Source organism: Lagopus muta, chromosome 27, assembly GCF_023343835.1.
Source record: "Lagopus muta isolate bLagMut1 chromosome 27, bLagMut1 primary, whole genome shotgun sequence".
Taxonomy (NCBI): domain Eukaryota; kingdom Metazoa; phylum Chordata; class Aves; order Galliformes; family Phasianidae; genus Lagopus; species Lagopus muta.
In genome coordinates, this window is record NC_064459.1 from 3,781,411 (window position 1) to 3,808,536 (window position 27,126).

The 27,126-nt window shown below is 63.3% G+C and overlaps 1 protein-coding gene across 6 annotated transcripts; it reads left to right on the forward strand.

The window, feature by feature from the left end:
* The first annotated feature begins 45 nt into the window (after window positions 1–45).
* On the forward strand, window positions 46–24,447 carry BIN3 (bridging integrator 3). Of its 6 annotated transcripts, XM_048928156.1 has the most exons (10): window positions 77–132; window positions 7,794–7,842; window positions 13,058–13,098; window positions 13,458–13,519; window positions 17,333–17,469; window positions 17,633–17,673; window positions 21,683–21,824; window positions 23,009–23,143; window positions 23,851–23,886; window positions 23,924–24,016. In XM_048928156.1, exons 1-10 carry the CDS (start codon window positions 125–127, stop codon window positions 23,930–23,932), a joined length of 660 nt encoding a protein of 219 aa, XP_048784113.1. In that variant the 5' UTR covers window positions 77–124; the 3' UTR covers window positions 23,933–24,016. The 6 variants fall into 6 exon arrangements, with proteins under 6 accessions (XP_048784114.1, XP_048784113.1, XP_048784111.1 ...); XM_048928154.1 differs by lacking the exon at window positions 23,851–23,886 and having other exon boundaries at window positions 24,011–24,447; XM_048928155.1 differs by having other exon boundaries at window positions 23,851–23,963.
* The last annotated feature ends 2,679 nt before the right edge of the window (window positions 24,448–27,126 follow it).

Below are 27,126 nucleotides of genomic sequence, written 5' to 3' on the forward strand. Positions count from 1 at the left end.
AGCACTGCAGCCCGGCACGCCAAGGGTTAACAGCGCTCGCTCCCGGTCGTGACGTCATGAAGGGACCGGAAGGGGCGGGGCCTGGCGGCAGCACTTCCGGGAGCGGCGCGGGCCGGCGGGCACCATGAGCTGGTGAGGGCGGCGGGGCCGGGCGGGCGTTGTGCGGATCGGTCCGGAGGTGCGGGCGGGGCTGAGCCCGGAACGGGATCGTGGAGCTGGGGGCTCCGGGGCGCTTGGGGCGGGAAGGGGGCTTCGAAATGGGCCTGCGGTGCTGCTGCGGCCTGAGCTGGGCGGGTGGGGGGTGTGGGGTGTATGAGGAAGTGTGGGGGGGTGTGGGGTACAAGGGGGGCATTGGGGTGTATGGGGGTGTGGGGTATGGAGGGGTATGGAGGGGTATTGGAGGGTATGGGGGGTGTGTGGGGTATGGGGTGTATGGGGGGGTATTGGGGTGTATGGGGGTGGGGTGTATGGGGGATGTATGGGGGCTATGGGGGGTGTGGGGTGTTTGGGGGTGTTGTGGTATATAGTGGGGGTGGTGTATGGGGGGCTGGGTGTGGAGTATGGGGGTGGAGAGCATATGGGGCGGTGTGGGTATGGGGGTTGTGGGGCATGAGGTGGGAGGTGGTGGGTGTGTGAGGGGTGGGGGGTGTTTGGAGGGCGCATGTGGGAGGCTGTGCAGGCAGAGACCATGTGGGGAGTGCGGGGGTTGGGCTGTGCATGGTTTATGGGGTGGGATGTGTGGGGCGGGCAGGGTAAGGCCGTGTGGGTCAGCAGCCGTGCAGCGTGTGGGGTGGGTGGGCAGGAGTAGGGCTGTCAGGGGCTGCAGATGGGTGAGATGTGGATGGGCGCTGCGGGCCGTGTGGGGTGGGCAGTTATAGAGCCCGGCGTGGGGCAGGTGGGTACTGAGGCTGGCGGCTGTGTGGGGTCGGCAGGCCGGGGCCGTGTGGCGCCCGCAGCTGCAGCACGGCGTGTGGAGGCCCCACGTCCTCCCCTGCAGCCACACAGCAGCGATGTGGGGCCGCTCCATGGCAGTGGGGCCGGGATTCCCACAGGTGCCAGCTGGGCTCGGGTCGATGCGACCCTTTGGGTTGAACTGCGCTGAGCTGCAGGTTGGCTCCTTTGGCTCTGTTGGCAGGGTTTGCCAGCAAAGCTCCGCGCTGCTGTGTGCCAGCACTGCTGTGTGCCCCCCTGCCATCACTGCCCCTCTGCCTTGGAGGAGCCCACGCGTGTTGCTGGGCCGCATGCTGCAGCACCAGCCGTCTGCTGGCCGGCATGCGAGGCAGCAGCCCTGCGCAGAGCTGTCTTGCTGTAGGGGAACAAAAGGCAGTTGTGTGAAGGAGGGTTTGTGGCTCGCTGCAAGCTGAGGTGCCCCGCTCTTTTAGCACCAAACCCCACGTCAGTTGCTGAGCGCATTGCGGCTCACGCGTCAGCGCGGGGCCTCGGGCCCTGCAGGCTTCAGCTGTGTGCGAGGGACACAATGGCGCTCAGTGCAGCCTCAATGGTTGGCCCCCAGCCTCGCCGATTCCCGCGGCTCTGAGCGCGGCCGCCCGCCCCGATGAATCGCCCCATTGATGTGGGGCCGGGCCGCGGGGTTCCGTGACGCGGCAGATGCGGCACCCCGGCTCTGCCTGCTGCCCTGTGGACGTCAGAGGGGGAAAGCGCCCGGCGTGGGCGCTGTGTGCAGAGGGCGAGCTCTGCTCCCCGTTGGAGCGGGGCTGTTTGCTTTGTGCGTGTGCCTCAGCCCCATGGGGGCGTCGCGGCCCTCAGCTGCGCCCTTTGGGGTCGGCCGTGGGGCTGGAGCTGCGTCCTCAGCTCAACCTCACACTTGATGTGATGAGAAACCTCCGCTTCCTTCCGTCGTCACCCTGACCACAAACCCCAACCTGCTGCCCTCCCCAGGACAGCTGGCTCAATTCTACCCGTCCTCCCCTCCACCCCAAACTATTTGGGAGAACAAGGCCGCGTCTCTACGGCTCCCAACTGATGGCTCCCTTCTGCAGGCCGGTGTCTGCCCCCATGTTGTGCCTTAATCCTCTGCTTTCCCTCCTCCTGTCCAGACAGAACCTGGCGTTGCGTCCCCTGTTCTGCTCCGCAGCTGGGAGAAGCTTCCTCCCGTTGCACAAAGGAGCTGTGAGGCTGCAGGCGGATCGAAGCCCCAACTCCTGCGCTGTGCAGCTCAGCGTGCTGCCTTATGGGCTGTGCTGTCAGAGCAGGACTCAGCCTGTTTTCAGGCAGCCTGCACGGCCAGCTGTTGGTTTTCTGAAGCCCGGTGGCTTCCTGCAGATCTGCGGGGCTGTGGTGCCCTCAGAGCTCTGCCCACCCCCCCGAGGAGCTGAGCTGCTCAGAAATGAAATCGTGGCTTCCGTCGCAGCGAGCGCCTCGCTCACAGCAATCTGAAGGGTTGTTTGAGGTTCTTGGAACCACATGAGACCAAATGCTTTGCAGCTCATCAACAGACTCCCGAATTCCTCCTCTTTTGGCTCCCGACTGTAGGGAAGGGGCTCAGAGCAGTGTGACAGCTCGAGATGCGAGCGCGGCGGCACCGCTGCAACAGCTGCTGTTTACTGGGAGAGAAAACACGCGAAGCAAATGTTGGTGGTGAGGCAGCACGAAGCGCGGCTCTGATGGCTGCGTCTCACTGCTGGGCTGCTGGCAGAACCCTGACCTGGGTGCTGGGTGCTGAGCTGCAGGCGGGGGTCTGAGAGCGCTGAGGGTGGGGGGTCCGTGGGGGGAAGGCAGCAGGGCTGCATGGTGAGCAGGGCTTCGTTCTCACACCTCTGTCAGCCAGGACACAGCTGTGTTCTCCCAAATAGTTTGGGGTGGGGGAGGATGGGTGGAGTGGGGCTGCCTGCCCTGGGGAGGGCGGTGGGTTGGGGTGGGGGGTCGTGGCAGGGAAGCGCTGGGGTCAGGAGCGGTGAGGTGTGCTGGGGTGGCAGCATGAGAGCAGCTGAGAGCTGTGCTGGGTGCTGGGCTGCACGGCTGCCGTGGCCTCCATGGATGTGGCTGCTGGGAGCCCAGACCTCAGGCCTGCTGTGCTCAGTGGATTGTGCTCCTGTGGGCCTCGGTCGGTGGTTTGTGGTCACCGACTCGTGGTTCCTTTATGATCAGCAGCTCGTGGTCCTTCTGTGCTCAGTGGGCTTTGGTCAATGGCTTGGGGTCCCTTTGTGGCCAATGGGCCTCGGTCTGTGGTTCAGGGTCGCTCCATGGTCCCTGACTCGTGGTTCCCATACGATCAGCAGCTCGTGGTCCTTCCACAACCAGTGGACTTTGCTCAGTGGCTCGTGGTTCTCCTGTGGGCTCTGGTCCATGGCTCCATGGCCACAAGGCCCTGCTCAGCAGCTCGCTGTCCTTCCACAATCAAGGCTCATGGTCCCCATGTTCCCTGGCCCTGCTCTGTGCCTCGCGCTCTGTCCGCAGCCTGCAGTCAATGCCCCGCACTCCATCCCCGCTCCACCCAACGCTCCCCTCCTCCCCAGCTCCCTGGAGGCTGCCTGGATTCCAGCTCTGGGTGTTGATGGTGGTCGATGGTTGGACCTGATGACCTCAGTGATCTTTTCCAGCCTTCGCAGCTCCATGACAGCGGATGGGACGAAGCCGACGGATGCCGGCGCTGGGTGGAAGCTTGGCGGTGGGGATTTCTTAATTATTATTTTTTCCATCTCCTTTGTGCAGGTAGCAAAAAAGCAGCGTTAGAGCTGAGCCCACAACCGCGTTTCACAACCATGCTTAAAATGGATATTTCTGTAGCATAGTCAGGGCCTAAAACAGCCTTGCAGAATGCTGCTCACCCACGCGCCTGGCGTGAGTAATTTGCTTTTGATGGGTGAGTAAAACATGGGTATTTTTTTTTCCACGCTCATCTCAGATCGGGTGGGAGAGCGGCTCGTGCTGGGATCTGCTGAGAGCAGGGATCTGCTGGGAGCAGGGATCTCTGAGAGCAGGGATCTCTGAGAGCAGGGATCTGCTGAGGGCAGGGATGTGCTGAGAGCAGGGATCGCTGAGAGCAGGGATCTGCTGGGAGCAGGGATCTCTGAGAGCAGGGATCTCTGAGAGCAGGGATCTGCTGAGGGCAGGGATCTGCTGAGGGCAGGGATCTGCTGAGGGCAGGGATCTCTGAGAGCAGGGCTGTGTGGACAGCAGTGCTGAGCCCAGCCAGCAGCGCCCTGCCAGGCGCCTCTCCATGCTGCAGGCCGGCCGTTCCCCATCGCTTTGCAGGGCCGTAAGGCAGCCAGCAGTGCACACTGTGGGGTCCCGGCCCCCAGCCCGCTGCCTCCCACACTGCAGGGCCCCAGGCCTGCGCCCAGCACCCAGCTGCTCCACCACGAGCTTTTTGCGATGCCTTGGAATCGTTTTTTTCCCCCTTTTTTTTTTTGGCTTCTCGGCGCTGCGTTTGGAGCCGTTGCTATGAGTTGAGCTGCGAGGAGGGGGCTGGGGGGGAGCGGGGTGGGATGGTGCATGCGGTTGCCATGGACACGGTGTAGCGCAGCAGCGCCCGGAGGGATGGAGCAGGGATGGAGCGATGGATCGCGGCGGTGTTGGTGGCTTTGTCACCTGTTGGTGGCTTTGTCACCTGCACGGGGCTGGAATTCCCTGCTCCAAGGGCACCCAGTGCTGCGTGCTTCAGCTTCGGGGCTCCTTGTGGGCTGTGGGGGGGTTTGGGCTCTGTTGGTGTTTGAGGAGCGCTGCACGGTGGGGTGGCTGCGAGCTCCTCCTGCTCCCCGTCCTCCTCGGCCAAAGCTCGCTGTGCTCTGAGCACAGTGACAACCCGGGGTGCTGCCCTGTGCTCCCAGGGACACCGCAGGGTTCTGTGGGCGCACCGCTGGGGGGGCAGAGCTTTGCTTGGGGAGCAGAGGGCTGAGCCCACCGTGGCTGCGCCGTGGGATGGAGGCAGAAGGAGCGCTGCCCCATGAGGGATTGCTGCCACTGCGCCACGTTCCCGGGGGGTGCAGCAGCGTGGGAGCTCCGTTCCGTCTCCGTTTCCCCACAGACCCCACGGAGCTGCACCCCTCTGCCCACGAGGCTCATTTGCAGCTCCCTGATGCGTCCCAGGGGGGAACTGAGATCCTTTGGTGCTCAGCCCTGGGTGCGCGCCTGGAGAAGCCGAGTGAATAAATGGCTGGGGAAACTTCAGAGGGAGCGAAGCGCAGCTTCTCCCACCTTCCCCTCCCTGGGGTCGCTGCTCAGCCCTCAGCAGAAGCTCACAGGGTTCTCTCCACCCACATTTCTTTCCCCGCTTTCAGCCCTTCCCACCCTGCTCTGAGCTCTGCCCCGACCCCACAGCAGCCCCCAACCCCACAGCAGCCCCCAACCCCACAGCAGCCCCTGACCCCACAGCAGCTCCCTGACCCCACAGCAACCCCCCGACCCCACAGCAACCCCCAACCCCACAGCAGCCCCCTGACCCCACAGCAGCCCCCAACCCCACAGCAGCCCCTGACCCCACAGCAGCCCCCCAACCCCCACAGCAGCCCCCCAACCCCACAGCAGCCCCCCAACCCCACAGCAGCCCCTCAACCCCACAGCAACCCCCTGACCCCACAGCAGCTCCCCAACCCCACAGCAGCCTCCAACCCCACAGAATCCCCCCTCAGCCCCCCAGCAGCCCCCTGACCCCCCAGCAGCCCGCAGTGCTGGGCTGACTCAGCGCGCTCTTCAGGAGCACGGTTTCAAAGCTTTTCACCCCCCAAACAACAGCCCTGTTGCTCTCTGGCTCAGCAGAAACGAGAAAGCAAAGGAAAAGAGAGGGGGGGAAAAAAGAAGAAAAAAAGCCCCAGTTCTGCTTTGCCCTCTTGAGGCGCCTCCTCTCACCCCAACCCCCCTCCACGCCTGGTCCCTGGGGCTCTGCTCTCTGCCCCCCTGTGATGCTCTGCTCCCTGCGCTGCCGTTCCTTTCCTGCTTTGCTTCCCTTCTTTTTTTATTGCTTTTTCTTTCTGCAGATCCGTATTCAGAAAGCAAAAAGAGTTGGCAGCAACCGGGAAGATTGTCTGCAATTGTAACAGAGCAACAACAGCAGCCACCCAAAAAATAACCCCGAGTGAACAGCCGTGGCTTTGCACAGGGTTCCGTGCAGCACCAGGTCGCACCAGGCAGACAATGAGCCAAGAGGCAGCACGGCGCTGATGGAGGCGTTCACTGCTCCGTGCTCCCGGAGCTCTGCTGCCTTGCTTTTGTGCTGGAGGAGAGCAGGGAGGGTTTGTGAGCCCCCAGCACAGAGCGCAGGGACCCCCGGCCCTGAGCTGCTCGTGGCGCTGCCCCCAGCCGCCTCCTCCTCCTCCCCATGGCTGCAGCTGGGCTGAGCTCCATCACTTCGCAGGATCACGGACTCACAGGGGTCAGAAGGGCCTGCAGAGGTCGTGGAGTCCGGCCCTCCTGCCAGAGCAGGTTCCTTACGCCGGGTCCTTACAGCTTAAGTGCATTAATTGCCGTTTAATTGCGCTTTGCCCCGGACGCAGCCTGCAGGGCCGGGTGTGGGGGGTCTCCAGCCCCACATCGTGACCTCTCTCTCCTTCCCCCAGCCCCACATCATGCTCTCTCTCTCCTTCCCCCAGCCCCACATCATGCTCTCTCTCTCCTTCCCCCCCCCTTGCAGCTCGCACTTTTGCCCTCAGTTGTGCCTTTTCCTCCCCATTTGTGCCGTGCCACCCTTTGCCCACCCACATCTCGCTGTGCCCCATCCTGGCACATCCTGATGCACAGCTCTGTGGGGCAGCAGGGCACCTCGGCTGCGTTTATATTTGACCCCACGCAGGAAAACATAGAGAAAAATCCGTGTTTTTTCTCTCGTTTTTGGCGCTCGTTTCCTGTAAGGCACCGCGCGGCCGGGCCGTAATGACACACCGCACAGCGTTTGTTTCTAAAGGAGGGCTGATTCACGGGGCTGCAGAGGGCTGACAGCCCAAAATGACATCGGTTGAAGGGGAGGACGATAAACAGGAAGCGGTGCCCAAAGCGTGCACTTATCGCGGTGACTCAGGTCGGCGCCCCGGCTTCGTTACCGGCGGCTTTAATTACACCGTTGGTTTGGAAACGGTGCCGGAGCTCGGCTGGGCGGAGGCGGGGAGGGCCGGGGTCGGCGGGCGGCCTCGTGCCGCGCCGTGCGCTCAGCTGGGGGCTCCTTCGTGCAGGCGGGGCGGCGGAGCAGCGCGGCTTTGCGAGGACGGCGGCGGCCCGGGGCGGCGGAGCAGCGCTGGGTTCGGGGCTGCTGGGCTGCGAGGCGCTGGCTGCCTTGTGGCAGGGCTGACCGTTGTTGCTGTGCGGGAGGCTCTGGGCGAGCGGCTGGGATGGAGCGTCGCCTCCGGGGCTCTGTTAACAGCCGGAGGATCCCGCTTTTCTTCTTGCTTATCGGTGGAATAAAAACCCGGCGGTTCTCAGGGCTGTAAGGAGCTGGCAGGGCTGCCCCGAGTGATTCCTGGGTGCCCCTCACCTCGGAGCAAACCTGCTGTGGGATCCATGTGGGTGACCCAGATTTCAGCGGGGATCTGGGCTGCGGTGCTGGCAGGTGCGGCAGCTCGCATCGCTCCTGCTTTTAATGCCCTCCTGCTGAATCCTTACCGGCTTTGCTCTCGTGTTGGGACGCAGCCCGCTGTGCAGCTGCGGGTTGTGCAGCACCCAGTGCCTTTGTTCCTGCGGCAGGAGGGCAGGGCGCCGCCTGGGGGGTTGGGGGGCTCAGTGGGTGCCACACCGTGCTGGGGGTCCCCACCCCACATCCCCACCCCACATCCACCCCCATGGATGCCTTCGCTGCGTCGCCTCTTGCTCACACTTTCCTCCCCTCTCCCTTCTCTCTTTCCCAGGATCCCGTTCAAGATCGGGCAGCCCAAGAAACAGATTGTACCCAAGACAGTGAGTAAAGCAATTCCCCGTTTTTAGCCGCAGCCTCTGATCATGTGGCTGTGAGTCAGGGCGGCACTTTGGCTCGCCCCACTTCACGAGGAGGCGGCGGGGAGCGAAGGGACCTGCAGCCCTGCAGCGCTGCGTTCTCGTGCCACGGAGCCCCGCGCTGCAGGGAGCGCTGCTCCGGCCCGGCTGCTGCCCAGGCAGGGGCTGGGATGGCTCTCCTTGCAGGCAGAGACGTGGCCTGCCTTCCTTCCCTCCTTCCTTCCCTCCTTCCTTCCCTCCTTCCTTCCTTCCCTCGCTCGGCGGTGCCTTGTTTGTTCATCCTCGCTGAGCAGATGGAGGAGGAGGAGTGGTTCGGAGCGCTGAATATAACTGTTTCCAAAGAAAGGCTCATAAGCTGAGATGCTCAGTGCTCGGGCGTGAATTAATTTGTGCTGTGCAGCATTTGCTTTAGAAGCAAATTAAAGCAGCGTTTTGTCTTGCCGTGGCTCCCATCCCCGGTGCTGCCGCGTGCAGCTGCCTGCGGTGCTTCCCCTTCTCCTGCAGACGCTCCTTGCCTTCGTCCTGCACGCCTCACCCCGAGCACCGGCCCGCGTTCCTCCTCCAAAGCGAGTGCTTGGCTGCTGGCCCCAAGCTGCCAGTGCAGAGCCGGGCAGCAGGGATGGAGCGGCCCCATCACGTCCCTCCATGGCATTCCTGCATCTCCCAGCCCTTGGCAACAGGTGGGCAGCACCGCAATGCTGTAACAGACCAAAGGGCCACAGCAGTTTGTCCCCATTTATTTCTGCTTTCCAGCAGCCCCTGCTGCCCCCAGGACTCGGAGATTTGCCTCCTGTTCTTCCCAGTGCTGGCTGCCAGAACTGCCTGCCCTGGGAGCTCCCTCCATCCCACCCGGCCCCACATTTGGGTCAGTTTTGCTTTTTGTCCTGCTGGTTTTGCCCTCTCCTGCTGGGGGTTGGGCTGGGGCAGCACAGCAGGCCGCACGCTGTGCACGAAGCCATGGGAGCCGTGGGGATGGGGGCAGAGGAGCCGGCAGGCGCTGCACACACAGACACACAGACAGACACAGACACACAGACACACAGACACACACAGACACACAGACAGACACAGACACACACACACACACACACACACAGACAACTCTCAGCATCCCGCAGCAGAGCTTCGTTCTGCGCTGCCATTCCCAGGCCTGTCCCCATCCGCCCTTCCTTCCCTACAGAAGAGAAGTTGGGTCAGTTGGCTGCCGACCTCTGGGCGCTGGGGAGGTTAAAAAGGGAAGGCATTTGCTGGAGCTGCCCCGCTGTGGCTCGCGGTGCGGTTTGTAACCGGAGCGCAGCGCTGTGCCAGGAGGCTCAGCTCCCCACAGCGCCTTTTGCTGCTCTCCAGTTCTTATTTTTCCTGGGCCGGCTGCAGTTTCGAGGCGCTGCGCTGAGGCTGGAGGGGGATTCGTCACAGCTCCCCATGGCTTCTGAGGCTCTGCAGCAGGGCAACGTGTCGGCCCTGCGGGAAGGGAACCCCATTGCGGAGCGCCGCCCGGTCAGCCGGGGTGAGCTGCTGCCCCCCAGACGGCCGCTGCTCCGTTTGCACCTTAACCTGGGCAAATCCTCTTGCAGACGGCGTAATCTCTCCCCTCCTCTCCCCTGCCGGGAGCAGCTGGCGCCAGCTGGGGGGGCGCCGTGCCGGGGTGCAGCCCTTGGAACTAATGCCCGCTGATGGGACTTAACCCTGCTCGAATCCCTCCGTGCCGAACGCTTCCTGCTCAAAGCCCGTGCGCAGATGAAGCCTCTTATGGCAGAGATGCTCCGCGGGGCCGAGCAGAGGTGATGCGGGAAGCAGAGCCGTGCTTATCCTCAGCTCCAGCGCTCGGTGAAGTTCACCGGCGTCCCCTCGAGGCCGTGCGGCACTCCTGGCCAGGGCTGGGTGATCCGAGATGGGGAGGAGGTGCCGCGTGTCCCCGTGGGGCTCAGAGCTGCACGGCACCGGCCGGCTCCCACCTGTTGGGATGGGAACAGGAGCGCGGCCCTTCGTTCCCCCAGCTTCCAGCCTGCCCTCCCTTGGCTCACGGGGAGCTGTGCTGCTCTGCTGACCTGGGCGAGTCGGCCTGGCGGGCCGGGGGCCGTGGGCTCATCCAACAGCCCTGTGCTCCCCGGGTCGGGCAGAGCAGCAGGATTCCATCCGCCCGCTGTTTCCATTGGGCTCCAGCAGAGAGCTGGAAATGTGCGAGTAACGACGGAGGAAATGGCGCAGAAGTTGTGGGGTGAAATCGGGGCAGGCGAGTCAAATCCTCACCATTTTCACGCTCTGCGGTGGGACGCGGCGTGGGCTGGAGGGGCTCCTTGGTGCCCTGTGCAGCTGCTGGCTGGGGAAACGCCATGCGGCCCCAAACCGTGCGCTGCTCATCGCTGCGGCTCAGGGCTCCATGGGCGCCGTGTGGCTGAGCATCCACCCATGGCAGCTCCATGGATGCCAGCCGTCCAATTCATCACCTTGGTGTCCTTTCTGACCCCGATGGTTCCCTGGTGTGGTGGGCTGTGCTGATGGCTGGTCGGTGGTCTTGGAGGTCCCTCCGGACCGTGATGTCCTTGCTTCTCCCTTGCCCACCCTTTCCTTTGGTCGTGGCACAGCGCGGTTCCCCCACATGGCAGAGTTTGACCTGATTACACGGCTCTGCTGCTGGGAGAGGAGGAAGAGTCCCTTCCTGCTTTTTCCCAGCGCCCGTGAGAAGCTCAGCCCGCAGGAACCGGCGCGTCCTCCTCTAGAAAGGAAATTCACCTCGGGGAGCGAGGAGCCCCAGCGCAGCCCCTTATTTCCATCTCTTTGTAGGGCAGCCTTTGGTTTCACCGCGGTGCAGTGATGGCGATGCTGCCCTGCGAGCACCGGGCTGCTGGCAGCAGAGGGAGCGGGGTTGGCAAACAGAAATACGTGGCTGAGAAAGGAGAGCACCGTTTCCTTAGGAGAACTCGGCCTCCTTGATGTGGGTTTATTAAAAAGCATTAAGCAGCACGGATGCCCTGAACGAGAGGCGGGTTGGATTCTGAGTTTGCAGGGGCTGTTGGGACTGCTGGGAACTTCCCTTGGGACGTGGCGGTTTTGGTTGAGGAGCTCCTGCTCCTCTTTGCTCTCAAGGAGCATGGATTCAGAATCCTATCGCAGCCTTCGCCCTCGGTCCTGGTGATGCCTGGCCATTGAGGATCGCCACCAGGAGCGGCGCGCCGTGCAAAATGTGCCTTGCAGGACGTGCTTGGCCTGCTCCCTGCTCGTCCTCCTCGCCGTCCCCCTGCCCTCCCACCCATGGGTGCTGCAGGGCCGGCTCCTCTCCGGGCCCCATGCGTGCGGCCATGAATAGAGCTGAGTGGGAGGCGGCTGCTGCTGTGGGCGTGAAAAAGGAGAGCAGGCTGTGGGCAGCTGTCTGCAGACGTGGCACGGAGTCAGGCGGGCAGCTGGGCGCTGTGCTGTCACCTGGTGCCATGGCAGGGCGCAGGGACGTGTTGTCCCCTCTGAGATGGGAGGCAGGGTGGCGGGGTCACCTTCCTCAGAGGTGCTCAGAACCGCGGGGCTGCGGCACGGGGGGCTGCGGTTCTGGGCATGGGGGGGGGGGTTGGGTGGGATGTGGGTTCTTGGTGGTCCTTCTTGGGCCTCCGTGGTTCTGGGGGCAGGGGGGTGCATTGGGGTTGGACTCATTGATCTGGGCTGTTCTTTTTGAGCTCTGTGGTTCTGTGGGCGCAGGTGGGGGCTGGAGCCGGTGATGTTGGTGGTCTGTTCCAACCCCGGTGGCTCTGTGGCACGGTGGCGGTGGGCTGGGGTTGCACTCAGTGACCTCAGTGGACTTTTCCACCCTCCGTGGTTCTGTGGGACGGGTCGGGGTTGGGGTTCTTGATGATCCCCTGCACCCTTCGTGGTTCCTTTGTGGTTGGGGTTGGATTTGGGCATCTTGGCAGCTTTCTGACCTCCGTCATCCTGCGCCGGGGGCAGCGTTGGAGTTTTTCCTCTCGAGGGCTGCAGGAGTTTCCCTGCCCTTCCATTGGGCGCCGCTGCCTCGCGTTCCTCGCCCTGCACGGCAGGAAGCCAACGGAGGAGGGAAGGGGCTGCAAACCCCTGCAGGCCGCTGCCTTTTGGAGGAGGCGTTTTGGAGGAGCGGAGCCAGCAGGACCCTCCCTGCTCTGCAGCTCCCTGCCAGGACCCGCCGCCCTCCGAAGGACACCGCTGTGAGTCAACGCCGACCCTTGGGTGTTTGCATCCCAAACAATTCACACATCAGACGTATAAATAGAGCGCGGCACTCGGCGGTTATTTTTGCAGCCATACAAACACAGGGTGCTGCTTCCCCGGCTGCTGCTGAGCTGACCTCCAGGCTCCGGCAGCTGCGTGGCTCCGTCTGCCCCCACACCGCTCCGTCCCTGTGCTGCACTGACCATTTTTAGCAGTGCAAAGGGCAGCCGGAGCTCGGCGGAGCTTTTTCATCCCTCTGCATCCCTGGGATGGTGGGAGCCGATGGTGCCGGCAGCTGGTCTGCAAGCAGCGCCGCGCTGGGGCTGCGCCAAACCCCGCGGCTCCTGACCCCACTGCGAGGCCTGAGCTGCGCCAGACCCACAGCGCTGTGGGGTCCCCGATGCTCCCAGCCCTGCAGGCTCTGAGCACCTCTCAGCTGTAGCGCTGTGGGCATCCGGCGATCGCAGCCCCCTGGTTCTGGGGGGGGGAGCTGGGGGAGCGCACAGCAGTGGAGCAGAGCAAGGGAGGCTGCTGAGCTCCGTGTTGGAGCATTGCTCCGCCAGCAGCAGCCTGGAAGGCGCCGTCCTGTGGGGTTTCATGCACTGAGCCCAGGTCTGAGGCTCTGCACTCAGGTTGGGCTCCTGGCAGCTCAGCACGAAGCGGCCCAGCTCCGGTCCCATGACAACAACAAGGCACAGATTTACTCTTGGCCCGGTCAGCTGGAATCCATTCGCTTATTTGGTTGACGAGGTGTGGAACAAATGTTTTAAATGTGCGTTAAAACAGCGTGGAAGGAAAGGCTCCTCAAAATCTCTCCTCTGCCAGATGCAAACAGGGGGGAGCTGGCGGTGCTGCGGTGGGGGCAGGCAGGGCTGGGGGGCTGCAGCCTGCAGCATTGCATGGAGCTGCTTTGGGAGCGCAGCTGTGGGCTCCCTTTGCCGCTGTGGGGCAGACAGATCGCTGCCCTCCGCCCCACAGCGCAGCTGATTTCTGTCTCTTCTTTCTGCAGGTGGAGAGAGACTTTGAGAGGGAATATGGGAAGCTGCAGCAGTGAGTATTGGCCGTGGGGCCGGGTTGGGAGCGGTGGCACGGCTCTGCTGGGCCCCTTGGCTGCCCCCATAACCCTGGAGCTCCTGAGGGCTGAGCTTTGGGGACCAGGAGCAAACATCCCCCACATCTCAGAGCATCGTGGTGGAGCTCAGCACTCTGAGTATTGCCCTGCAATGGGGGAAGGAGCGCCTGTTTGTGGGCAGGATTTGGGGGCTGTTGAATAAGGGAGCACCGAAGTGCAGGGCTGAGAGCCATGGAGCAGCAGGGCCGGCAGCTCTGTGCTTGCAGAGCCGCTCTGGGTGGTTTTGTCTCCGCAGCGCACAAAGATTCAGACTTCACCATCTCCTCCCATCTTTCAGGCTGGAAGAGCAGACCAAAAAGCTTCAGAAGGACATGAAGAAAAGCACAGACGCAGATTTGGGTACGTGAGCGCGGGAGGTGCAGGCTGCACTTGGCCATGGGGGGACGCAAGGAATCTGCGGCAGGGCTGAGCAGCAACCGGGGCTCCCAGCCGGGCAGCTCAATGCAGGCTGTGCCCCACTGCAGGGCCGGGGGCAGCGCTCACTGCTGTGCCCTCGGCTGCTGGAAGGGAAGAGCGGCGCTGAGCGGGGAGCGCGTCTGTGTGCCGCCATGGGGGCAGAGCAGAGCATTGCAGCAGGAGCCCCCCAGGCTGCAGCCGCCCTTTGAGGGACGCAGGGCGCCGTCGGGGATCCTGGGTCAGATTTTCCTCGCTCAGGATTCCCCTCCCATGCGGTGGGCGTTGTTTGCACGGAGCGTTTGGAGCCCCAGAGGAGCTGTGGGAGGACTTTCTTTTTCCGTTCCGTTCCGTGGCAGAGTCACAAACGAGCTGCGGCCAAACGCCGGCTGATTTCTCACTTAAAGGCGCAAAGCGGGGCTGCAGGGCAGGAGGGCAAAGCTGGTGCAGGGCAGGAGAGCAAACCTGGTGCAGGGCAGGAGGGCAAACCTGGTGCAGGGCAGGAGGACAAACCTGGTGCAGGGCAGGAGGGCAAACCCTGCTCAGGCCCTGGGCTCCTGTGTTCCTCCCGCACTGCAGCTCTGCCCTGCACTGCGGATCCTCAGCTCTGCGCACAGGGAAGTCGGGGTGCGAAGGTTTGGGCCTGGAGCTCCGTGCCGGGATGGAGCTGCGTTGTCACAGCGTCTGAGCCCTGCTGTAGCTGCACGCCACCTTCACCGCTGAGCGTTTGACCCCTCGGTTTGTGATCTGAGGAGATCATAAAGCCCAGCACTGGGGCTCTGCATCGAGTTGCTCCTCCCAGAGCTGCTCCATCGCTCCCAGTCGGCCTCAGCGGAGAGCGAGCAGCTCTGCTCACAGCCCCGGCCTTTTTGCTTTCTTCCTTTCTGCACACCGACCACAGCCTTTCCATTCCCGTTTTCCATTCACTGCCGTAGTTGTTTTGCTGATCTTTGCAGCAGTTGTGTCGTGGGGGTTTAATCTTCCATCCCAGGCCAGCTGCAGGGCTGGGAAGGCAGACGGGAGGCAGGAGGAGCCCATGGAGCGCCCAGCTCCGTCTTCCCCAAGTTCCAGTGGGCTCCAGGGGCAGAAGCAGCTCCCTGGGGGCAGCTTTCATCCTCCCGTGTGCATTGAGGAGGGCTGAGCGCTCCAGGCCTGCTGCTCCGCTGCTCCCAGCAGCTCAGAACCCCGCAGGCAGACGCCGTCCTCACGGAGGCGCAGAGATGCCATGGGCTGCGGTTGCCCTCGTTGGGACGGAGCTGCAGGAGCCCGGCGGTGGCAACTCTGTGCTCTGCGGGGAGGAGACGGGACGAGGAGCCGCCTGCACTCATTGCTTGAGAGCCGCGGTGCTGCGAGGGCTGCTGGGCTGCTGGGCTGCGTGGAGCCCAGTGTGGGAGCAACACAGACACGGCTCAGATCCAACGCAGGAGGAGGGATGGGGTCCCCTGCAGTGTCCTTGGGGACACCATGGCGGAGCCCCTCGGTGTTGTGCCGTCACCCTGCTGTGATACATGGCTCCGTGCTGCTCAAGGTGTCACAGAGCCGTCAGGGTGGCACGGAGCGCTGGAAGCGCCCTCATTTGGGGCCAGGAAGGAAGGACGACCCCCAGTGCCGCCCCGCCATGTCTGCTGCTGACCTGTGCCCTGAGATCCACCAGGCTGGGAGGGAGCAACGGGAGCCCCACTCTGACCCCAACCCCAACCCCAACCCCCCCGTGCTGCTGGGCTGCATCACTCACTGTCCCCCTATCACTCACTGTCCCCCTATCACTCTCTGTCCCCCTATCGCTCACTGTCCCCCCTATTGCTCACTGTCCCCCTATCGCTCACTGTCCCCCCTATCACTCACTGTCCCCCTATCACTCACTGTCCCCCTATCACTCTCTGTCCCCCCTATCACTCACTGTCCCCCTATCACTCACTGTCCCCCTATCGCTCACTGTCCCCCTATCACTCTCTGTCCCCCTATCGCTCTCTGTCCCCCTATCGCTCACTGTCCCCCTATCACTCACTGTCCCCCTATCACTCACTGTCCCCCTATCACTCTCTGTCCCCATATCGCTCACTGTCCCCCTATCGCTCACTGTCCCCCTATCGCTCACTGTCCCCCTATCACTCACTGTCCCCCTATCGCTCACTGTCCCCCTATCACTCTCTGTCCCCCTATCACTCACTGTCCCCCTATCACTCACTGTCCCCCCTATCGCTCACTGTCCCCCTATCACTCACTGTCCCCCTATCACTCACTGTCCCCCCTATCGCTCACTGTCCCCCTATCACTCACTGTCCCCATATCACTCACTGTCCCCCTATCGCTCACTGTCCCCATATCACTCACTGTCCCCCTATCACTCACTGTCCCCCTATCACTCTCTGTCCCCCTATCACTCACTGTCCCCCTATCGCTCACTGTCCCCCTATCACTCTCTGTCCCCCTATCACTCTCTGTCCCCCTATCGCTCACTGTCCCCATATCGCTCACTGTCCCCCTATCACTCACTGTCCCCCTATCACTCTCTGTCCCCCTATCACTCACTGTCCCCCTATCACTCACTGTCCCCCCTATCGCTCACTGTCCCCCTATCACTCACTGTCCCCATATCACTCACTGTCCCCCTATCGCTCACTGTCCCCATATCACTCACTGTCCCCCTATCGCTCACTGTCCCCATATCACTCACTGTCCCCCTATCACTCACTGTCCCCCTATCACTCTCTGTCCCCCTATCACTCACTGTCCCCCTATCGCTCACTGTCCCCCTATCACTCTCTGTCCCCCTATCGCTCACTGTCCCCCTATCACTCACTGTCCCCATATCGCTCACTGTCCCCCTATCACTCACTGTCCCCCCTATCGCTCACTGTCCCCCTATCACTCACTGTCCCCATATCACTCACTGTCCCCATATCACTCACTGTCCCCCTATCGCTCACTGTCCCCATATCACTCACTGTCCCCCTATCGCTCACTGTCCCCCTATCACTCACTGTCCCCCTATCACTCTCTGTCCCCCTATCGCTCACTGTCCCCCTGTCTCTCACTGTCCCCATATCACTCACTGTCCCCCTATCACTCTCTGTCCCCCTATCACTCACTGTCCCCCTGTCTCTCACTGTCCCCCTGTCTCTCACTGTCCCCCTATCACTCACTGTCCCCATATCACTCACTGTCCCCCTATCACTCTCTGTCCCCCTATCACTCACTGTCCCCCTGTCTCTCACTGTCCCCCTGTCTCTCACTGTCCCCCTATCGCTCACTGTCCCCCCTATCGCTCACTGTCCCCCTATCACTCACTGTCCCCATATCACTCACTGTCCCCCTATCACTCACTGTCCCCATATCACTCACTGTCCCCCTATCGCTCACTGTCCCCATATCACTCACTGTCCCCCTATCGCTCACTGTCCCCCTATCACTCACTGTCCCCATATCACTCACTGTCCCCATGTCACTCACTGTCCCCCTATCACTCACTGTCCCCCTATCACTCTCTGTCCCCATATCACTCACTGTCCCCATGTCACTCACTGTCCCCCTATCACTCACTGTCCCCCTGTTGCTCACTGTCCCCCTATCACCCACTGTCCCCCTATCGCTCACTGTCCCCCTATCACTCACTGTCCCCCCTATCACTCACTGTCCCCCTGTTGCTCACTGTCCCCCTATCACTCACTGTCCCCATATCACTCACTGTCCCCCTATCACTCACTGTCCCCCTGTTGCTCACTGTCCCCTGTTCCCCTGCTCTCCCCATTCCCACAGCCATGTCCAAAGCAGCAGTGAAGATCTCCTCCGACCTGCTGTCCAACCCGCTGTGTGAGCAGGACGCCGCCTTCCTGGAGGTGGTCACCGCCTTCGACACGGCCATGAGGAGGATGGATTCCTTCAACCAGGAGAAGGTGAGGGCGGCGTTGGCTGCGGCCGTCGCGTCGCCGTCCCAGGGCTCTTCCCACACCGGTGTCCCTTCGCCCGGCCCTGGGGACGGCGGCCCATCCTGAGCCCTCGGGGCTTTTGGTGGCGCTGGGGACGAAGGGCTGCAGGTGAGCGCTGTGCTCCCAACAGGTGAACCAGATCCAGAAGACGGTGATGGAGCCCTTGAAGAAGTGAGTGCTGGGGCCGCGTTCGTCAGCGCCGCGCTCCTTAGGGGGCACGGGGCGCTCGGGGTCTGCGGTGACCCTGGGGAGGGGACCTGGGGGGCGACCTGTGCAGAGGGGGACGTGGGGGGGGCCTGGGGGAGCTTCATGGAGCGGGACGGGGGGCAAACGGCAGAGATGGGGGTCCTGGGCTGCGACCCCGTGGAGGAGGACTGGCAGCCCTGTGCCGCTGCTGGGACGGCGGGGATGAAGGGGAGAAGGGAGCAGAAAGGGAAGGCGAGGAGCCGGCAGGCGGCGCTGCGAACGGCCGCGGGTTGCGCTGCGGGGTCCGTGGGGTTCCGGCGGTGGTTTTGCCTTCGAGTTTGTGCCCAAATGTGGGAGCGAAAGCGGTGGCGCTGCGGGGCTGCGGCGTCTGTGTGCTGCCAGCGGGGCCTCAGCCCTGGGGGGGGAAAAGGGACGGGAGGAACGAAAAGCAAAGCCGGAGCGGAGCTGGGAGCCGAGCTGCTGGTATCGCGTGGAACGCACGGACCTCGCCTCCAGCGCCGTGCCGAGCGTTTGTGCGCTGAGCTCCGCGGGTTCCAGCCAACGGAACGGGGAACCGCGGGCCCGCAGCGCGGCTCGGGTTGGCAGGGAGCCGCGGGGCCGTGGAGCCCCGAGCAGCGGCAGGAGGCAGCGCGGAGCCGGGAGCTGACAGCGTTCGGCCTCGGCTGCGGCTCTGCGGATGAGCGGCCGGAGCTGCGCCGCTGCTGCTGCACGGAGCCGCGTTGGTGCAGCGACGCACGGCGTCTGCGCTGCAGCTCTGCCCCACAGCGTGCAGAGCCCCCAGCTTCTGCACCGGCCGCAGCCGCACCGAACCCTGCAGCAGCCGCTGCTTCGGAGCCGCGGAGCAGAGCGGCTGTTAATGACGTTAATTGGCGCTGATGCGGGATCCCAGCGCGCTGCCCGGACGCTGAGGGTCGGGGCTGCGTTGGGAGCAGCGCGGGGCGGACGGCGTGGGTTGGGGGGCCGCGATGCGCTTTGCTCTGCAGCTCCCACTTGCAGCTCCGTCGCACCGCGGCTCTTTGCTCCCCGTTCTCCCGTTTCGCCGCTCTTTGGAGCCGCTTCCAGCCCTCCTGGGCTCGCGGTGCCGCCCGGCCGTTGCTGGAGCCGCTTCGCACCCCGTCGGTTCTGCCGCCACCCGGAGCCGCTGCCGTTTCCAGCCGTGCCCCCAGCGCTGCCCCGGCGCCCCGTGCCCTCGGTCGGCCGCCAGTTGTGCCCCGCAGGATCCCCATCTCCAAACGCCTCCGCGCAGCCCAGCGCTGAGCTCCCCCCCCCCGGCAGCCTCCCTCCTTTCCTTTCCTCATCCCCCCCATCTCCCCTCACCTGCCCCCCTTAAGCTTTAATCCCCTCTCAGCAGCGCTGCCTAAAAAGTGACGAGGAGCGGCCCGGCTTACGGCCCAAAGCTGCTTTATGGCCGCCGTAATGCGCTGCGCTGCTGCTGCCCCCTTGTGCAAAGGCCGCCAGCTGTGGGGCTGTGCTATGGGGCTGTGCCATGGGGCTGTGCTGTGGGGCTGTGCTGTGGGGCTGTGCTGCTATGGGGCTGTGCTGTGGGGCTGTGCTGTGGGGCTGTGCTGTGGGGCTGTGCTGTGGGGCTGTGCTATGGGCTGTGCTGTGGGGCTGTGCTGTGGGGCTGTGCCATGGGGCTGTGCTGCTGTGGGGCTGTGCTATGGGGCTGTGCTATGGGGCTGTGCCGTGGGGCTGTGCTGCTATGGGGTTCTGCTGCTTTGGGACCACATTTTGGGGCTGTGCTTTGGGGTAGAGCTGCTATGGGGCCGTTCCATTGGGTCGCACCATGGGGCTGTGCTATAGGGCTGTATTGCTATGGGGCTGTGCTGCCATGGGGCTGTGCTGCCATGGGGCTGTGCTGCCATGGGGCTGTGCTACAGGGCTATATTGCTGTAGGGCCATATTGCTATGGGGCTGTGCTATAGGGCTGTGCTGCTATGGGGCCATGCTATAGGGCCATATTGCTATAGGGCTGTGCTGCTATGGGGCCATGCTATAGGGCTATATTGCTATAGGGCGGTGCTGCTATGGGGCCGTGCTATAGGGTTATATTGCTATAGGGCGGTGCTGCTATGGGGCCGTGCTATAGGGTTATATTGCTATAGGGCTGTGCTGCTATGGGGCCATGCTATAGGGCTATATTGCTATGGGGCTGTGCTGCTATGGGGCCATGCTATAGGGCTATATTGCTATAGGGCTGTGCTGCTATGGGGCCGTGCTATAGGGCTATATTGCTATAGGGCTGTGCTGCTATGGGGCCATGCTATAGGGCTATATTGCTATGGGGCTGTGCTGCTATGGGGCCATGCTATAGGGCTATATTGCTATAGGGCTGTGCTGCTATGGGGCCGTGCTATAGGGTTATATTGCTATAGGGCTGTGCTGCTATGGGGCCATGCTATAGGGCTATATTGCTATAGGGCTGTGCTGCTATGGGGCCATGCTATAGGGCTATATTGCTATGGGGCTGTGCTGCTATGGGGCCATGCTATAGGGCTATATTGCTATGGGGCTGTGCTGCTATGGGGCCGTGCTATAGGGCTATATTGCTATAGGGCTGTGCTGCTATGGGGCCATGCTATAGGGCTATATTGCTACAGGGCTGTGCTGCCATGGGGCCATGCTATAGGGCTATATTGCTATAGGGCTGTGCTGCTATGGGGCCGTGCTATAGGGCTATATTGCTATAGGGCTGTGCTGCTATGGGGCCATGCTATAGGGCTATATTGCTATGGGGCTGTGCTGCTATGGGGCCATGCTATAGGGCTATATTGCTATGGGGCTGTGCTGCTATGGGGCCATGCTATAGGGCTATATTGCTATAGGGCTGTGCTGCTATGGGGCCGTGCTATAGGGTTATATTGCTATAGGGCTGTGCTGCTATGGGGCCATGCTATAGGGCTATATTGCTATAGGGCTGTGCTGCTATGGGGCCATGCTATAGGGCTATATTGCTATGGGGCTGTGCTGCTATGGGGCCATGCTATAGGGCTATATTGCTATGGGGCTGTGCTGCTATGGGGCCGTGCTATAGGGCTATATTGCTATAGGGCTGTGCTGCTATGGGGCCGTGCTATAGGGCTATATTGCTATAGGGCTGTGCTGCTATGGGGCCATGCTATAGGGCTATATTGCTACAGGGCTGTGCTGCCATGGGGCCATGCTATAGGGCTATATTGCTACAGGGCTGTGCTGCTATGGGGCCATGCTATAGGGCCATATTGCTATGGGGCTGTGCTGCTATGGGGCCGTGCTATAGGGCTATATTGCTATGGGGCTGTGCTGCTATGGGGCCATGCTATAGGGCTATATTGCTATAGGGCTGTGCTGCTATGGGGCCGTGCTATAGGGTTATATTGCTATAGGGCTGTGCTGCTATGGGGCCATGCTATAGGGCTATATTGCTATAGGGCTGTGCTGCTATGGGGCCATGCTATAGGGCTATATTGCTATGGGGCTGTGCTGCTATGGGGCCATGCTATAGGGCTATATTGCTATGGGGCTGTGCTGCTATGGGGCCGTGCTATAGGGCTATATTGCTATAGGGCTGTGCTGCTATGGGGCCGTGCTATAGGGCTATATTGCTATAGGGCTGTGCTGCTATGGGGCCATGCTATAGGGCTATATTGCTACAGGGCTGTGCTGCCATGGGGCCATGCTATAGGGCTATATTGCTACAGGGCTGTGCTGCTATGGGGCCATGCTATAGGGCCATATTGCTATGGGGCTGTGCTGCCATGAGGTTCTGCTGCTTTGGGGCCATGTTTCAGGGCCGTGCTTTATGGGGCCGTGCTGCTGTGGGGCCGTGCTTTATGGGGCCGTGCTGTATGGGGCCGTGCTTTATGGGGCTGTGCTTTATGGGGCCGTGCTTTATGGGGCCGTGCTGCTTTATGGGGCCGTGCTGCTGTGGGGCCGTGCTGCTGTGGGGCTGTGGGTCGGGGCGGCCTCGTGAGGCAGCGCTGCCCCCCCCCAGGTTCAGCAGCGTCTTCCCCAGCCTCAACATGGCGGTGAAGCGGCGCGAGCAGAGCCTGCAGGAATACCGGCGGCTGCAGGCCAGGGTGGAGAAGTACGAGGAGAAGGAGAGGAGCGGGCCGGCCATGGCAAAGCTGCACCAGGTGGGGGCGCTGCGGGGTCGTTATGGGGTCGTTATGATGGGGTCACTATGGGGGTCAGTATTAGGGGGCCACTATGGGGGTGACGTTATTATGGGGTCACTATAGGGGGTCACTGGGGGGGGGTCACTATGGGGGTCAGTGTTATGGGGTCGTTATGATGGGGTCGTTATGGAGGGTCGCTATGGGGGAGGTCACTGTGGTGAGGGTCGTTATGGGGGTCGTTATGGGGGTCACTGTGGGGGTCATTATGGAGGAGGTCACTGTGGTGGGGGGGTCACTATGGGGGGTCAGGCTGGGGGTTCACAATGGGGGTTGTTATTTATAGGGTCGTTATGGTGGGTCATTATTATGGGGTCATTATGGGGGGGACGTTATTATGGGGTTGTTATGGTGGGCCATTATTATGGGGTCACTATGGGGAAGGTCACTATAGGGGGGGGGCCACTATGGGGGGGATGTTATTGGGGGTCACAATGGGGGTCATTACTATGGGGTCCTTATGGAGGGTCATTATAGTGGGGGTCATTATAGGAGGTCGTTATGGGGGTCATGCTGGGGGGTTCACAATGGGGGTCATTATTATGGGGTCATTATGGGAGGTCACTATGGGGGTCATTATTATGGATTCATTATTATGGGGTCACTATGGGGAAGGTCACTATAGGGAGGGGTCACTATGGGGGTCATTGTTATGGGGTCTCTATGAGGGGGACGTTATTATGGGGTCAGTATGAGGGAGGTCACTATGGAGGGGTCATTATTATGGGCTCATTATGGTGGGTCACAATGGGGGGTCATTGTTATGGGGTCATTATTATGGGGTCACAATGGGGGGGGACATTATTATGGGGTCAGTATGGGGGAGGTCACTATGGGGGTCATTATTATGGGGTCCCTATGAGGGGGACGTTATTATGGGGTCATTATGGTGGGTCACAATGGGGGGTCATTGTTATGGGGTCACTATGGGGGGTCACTGAGGGGGTCAAATGTGGAGTTGTGGGGCACAGATGTGGGGTTGCAGACACAGATCTGGGGTTGTGGGGCAGAAATATGGGGTTGGGGCACAGATGTGGGGTTGTGGGGCAGTTGCTGTCCACGTCCCTCATTGCCCGCCGCCGGGGGTCCCCTTGCTGTGCTGTGGGGTCTCTGGCTGCGTCCCCAGCCCCCCATTTTCCCCACAGGCCCGGGAGGAGCTGCGCCCGGTGAAGGAGGATTTTGAAGCCAAGAACCGGCAGCTGCTGGAGGAGATGCCCAAATTCTACAGCAGCCGCATCGATTACTTCAAACCCAGCTTCGAGGCGCTGCTCCGGGCGCAGGTGGGACCCACAGCCCACAGCCCCACATCTCACAGCCCCACATCTCACAGCCCCACATCTCACAGCCCTGCATCCCACAGCCCCACATCCCACAGCCCTGCATCCCCACATCCCACAGCCCCACATCCCACAGCCCTGCATCCCACAGCCCTGCATCCTACAGCCCTGCATCCCATGGCCCCATATCCCCACATCCCACAGCCCCACATCCCACAGCCCTGCATCCCACAGCCCCACATCCTACAGCCCTGCATCCCCACATCCCACAGCCCCACATCTCACAGCCCCACATCCCACAGCCCTGCATCCTACAGCCCCACATCCCACATCCCACAGCCCCACATCCCACATCCCACAGCCCCACATCCCACAGCCCCATATCCCCACATCCCACATTCCCAGGCGCTGCCAGGCACCGCTGCGTTGCTGCTTTGGGGTCTCACTTTGGGGTCGTGCTGCTCTCAGCGCAGACCCATCCTGCGTCCCTTCCCATCCCCCATCTCCCCCCTGCGATTCACTGCATCCTTTGGGGCCGACCCCACATCTCTGGGGCCCGGTGAGCATCCTGTCGGGTCTCGTCTCCCCATAGGGCCGGGCAGCAGCTCCAGCTCTGTCCCAGCCCCGCTGCCATCCCCACCTGTGCCAACCCGCTGTTAATTGGCCGTGTTAATTAGTGAGTTATTAGAGCCTCCCCCTTCTGCCCACAGGGTGGCGCTGTGGAGGGCAGTGCTGCCTGTCCCTCTGCCCCATAGAGCACAGCGCCGCTATGGGGCCAGCAGCGCCCCATAGAGCACAGCGCCGTTATGGGGCCAGCAGCGCCCCATAGAGCACAGCGCCGCTATGGGGCCAGCAGCGCCGTTCCCACAGGTCGTGTTCTACTCAGAGATGAGGACCATTTTCGGGGACCTGACGGCGCAGATCGGCCGCCCGGCGCTGAGCGATGAGCAGCGGGAGCGCGAGAACGAGGGCCGCCTGGGGGAGCTGCGGGCGCTCAGCATCGTGGCTGATGACTGAGAGCCGGGGGGCAGCACTGAGCCCCATCCACACTGTGCCCCATACGCGCTGTGCCCCCCACACTCTGTGCCCCACTGAGGGTGGATGTGGGGCTGCAGCTCTGCCCTCCTGCAGAGGTTCCTCCTGGGGGTTGGGGGGCTGCAGGGTGGGCTGTGAGCCCCCCATCCCCAAGTGCCCCCTACGAGCAGTGACCCTCGATCTGCCCCCCAGGTGCCTCCCCCCAGGACCGGTGCCTCTACATCTGTGCACCCCCCCACCCCCAAAGCAGTGCCCCATAGCTGCCCTCCTTGGCCCCCCATCAGTAAATAACGGGGGGGGGGCAGTGACTCGAGGACCCCCAGCCCCACTGCTGAGCCTTGCCCCCCCCCACCCTCCCGTGCCCCCCCGGGCTCCTTCTGACTCCCGCTGTCTCTTCGGAGCTCACGGGGGTCCCTGCGATCCCCCCTCCCCCCCCCCCCAGCTGCGCATCATCGCCTGATTGACCGAGATGACGTTTATTAACGAAGGCTGTTAATTAAACCGAGCGGCGGGGCGCTGAGCCGCTGCTGCCCCCTGCTGGCACCGCGCGGAACTGCAGGGGGCACCGCTGTGATCAGCGCCCCCCCCCCCCCCCCCATGGGGCGTCTGACGGGGGGAAAGGGTGGAAATGTGTGTAAAAGGATGGGAAAGTGGGAAAAAAAGGCTTGGAGGCGTTTATTGGGGGATTGGGATCGGGGTTGGGGGGCTGGATTGGGGGTGAGGGTTGGGGGGGGGGTTGGGGATAAGAGTTGGGGGTTGGGGGTCAGGGGGAGGGTCGTGCGGTTGGGGTCAGAGTTGGGGGTCAAGGTTGGGAGGGTCAGGATTAGGGTTAAGGTCAGGGTTGTGGGGTTGAGGGTTAGGGCTGGGGGTCGGGGGTCAGGGTTGGGGGTCAGGCTGAGCTGCAAGGCAGCGTGGATCTGTGAGGCTGCCCGACCCCACACCGTGTGGGGCGCTGCGCTGTGGGGCGGCCGTGGGTCAGCGACCCCGCAGCGAGCGCCGGGTGAGGCGGGTGAGCAGCACCTTCACCCGACCCCAATGCGAGCGGCCGCCCTGTGGGGAGAGACAGCCGTCAGTGGGGCGGGGGGAACCCGCTGCCCCCAAGGTGTGCGCGCCCCACAAACCTTATGGGGTGCCGGGGGGGCATCGGTGGGCTCCAGGAGGCTGGGGGAGCTGATCGAGTGCCCCCACTGCGCCCTGCGCCGGGCCGGGCTGTGCGCTGCGGGGGGAGACAACGGTGGGGCGGAGCGGAGGCAATGGGGCGGAGGGGAGGCAATGGGGACGGGACCCCCGGCAATGGGCCCCCCCCCCCTCCCCGTTCACCCACCTGCCGCGTGGCTGTCGGAACACGAACGCGTCCGGAACGGCTCCGCTCTGCCCGTCCCCAAACCCCCACCTCCGTCGCTTGGGGGTCGCGGTGGGGCGCGCAGAGATCCGGGACCCCCGCCGCCCCGCGCCCCCCGGAGCTGCCTGTTGTCCTCCTGCAGCCGCGCCAGGCGCTCCAGCGTCCGGCAGAGCAGCTCCAGGTACCGCAGCCCCTGAGCCGGCGGCACCGCGCCGGGGGGGGCGGCGACCCCGGTGTCGCAGCACCTGGGATCCCCGTCGCCGTGAGCTTCAGGGCCCCCGGTGCCGCCTTCCTTGAGGCCCCCGGCGCCGCGCTCCTGCGGGATCCCGTCCTGATGCTCCTCGGGGCCCCCATCGCCACGCGGCTGGCAGAACTGGCAGCGCCCCGAGCCGCGGGCTTTGGGGTCCCCAACGGCGCAGGGTTTGGGGGCCCCGCGCTCCCTGGGGATCCAAACGCCGGAGGTTTGGGGGACCCCAACGCCGCGCTCCTCGGGGTGCCCAGAGCCGCGGTTTTTGGGGACCCCGTTGCCGCCATCTTTGGGGACCCAAACGCCGTGGTCCGTAGGGTCCCCGAAGGCGCAGTTTTTGGGGGCGCCGTCGCCGTTCTCCTTGGGGATCCCGATGCCGCGGGCTTTAGGATCCCCGCAGTCTTTGGGGTCTCCAACGCTCCGCCATCGCTGCCTGCGGATGCGGCTGCGGGGCTCCCGGGGGGGGTCGGCGCCGCGTCCCCTTTGGGGTCTCCCGGCCGCGTCCCCACAGACGCCGCTCCCGGCCCCCCCCGCGCTTCGGGGCCGGCTTTCGGTGCCGCCCGTCTCCAGGCCGGAGTCCCCAGGTTCGGATTTACCGGGGGGGGCGGCGGGGCTCCCGCGGGGGTCGTCGTGAAGCCGTCGGTAAACGCTGCGGGGGGGGGGGCGGCGTGCAGCCCTGCGCCTCGCGGGGGGCATCTGTGGGGCGGGACGGGGGGGGGCGCGTGGGGCCCGGTGCCGCCCTATGGGGCTCCAGTGACCCCACGCAGGGGCTGCGGGTGGCTCCGTTCAGTCACCTCATGTGGGGCCTCTGGGTGGCACCAAAGAGGGTCGCCAGGAGCCGCCACACGAGGTCCCCGGTGACGTGATGTGGGGTCCCCGGGTGGCTCTACATGGGGACGCCATATAGGGGTCTCTGGGTGGCACCACGTAGGGCCTCCAGGTGACGCTGTATGGGATCCCCGGGCAGCTCCATATAGGGTCTCTGGTGACACCTTATGGGGTCTCTGGTGGCACCTTATGGGGTCCCCAGGTGGCACCATGCAGAGTCTCCTGCTGGCTCTGCGTAGGGTCCCCAGGTGGCTCCATATGGGGTCTCCAGGTGACATTATATAGGGGTCCCAGCTGCCGCCATACAAGGCCTCTGGGTGGCTCCATATGGGGTCCCCGTGTGCCACCATGTAGGGGCCCCCAGGTTCTATAGGGTCCCCACGTGGCCCCACCCCACAACCACCGCCTCCCATCGCCCCCCAATCTGTGGGGCTGCACCTCTCAGGACCCCCCCCGCAACATCGCACGGCGCCCCTCCATGGGGCGGCCCTACAGCCGCACCCCCCGCCGCCCCACAGCGCCGCAGCCCTTCGC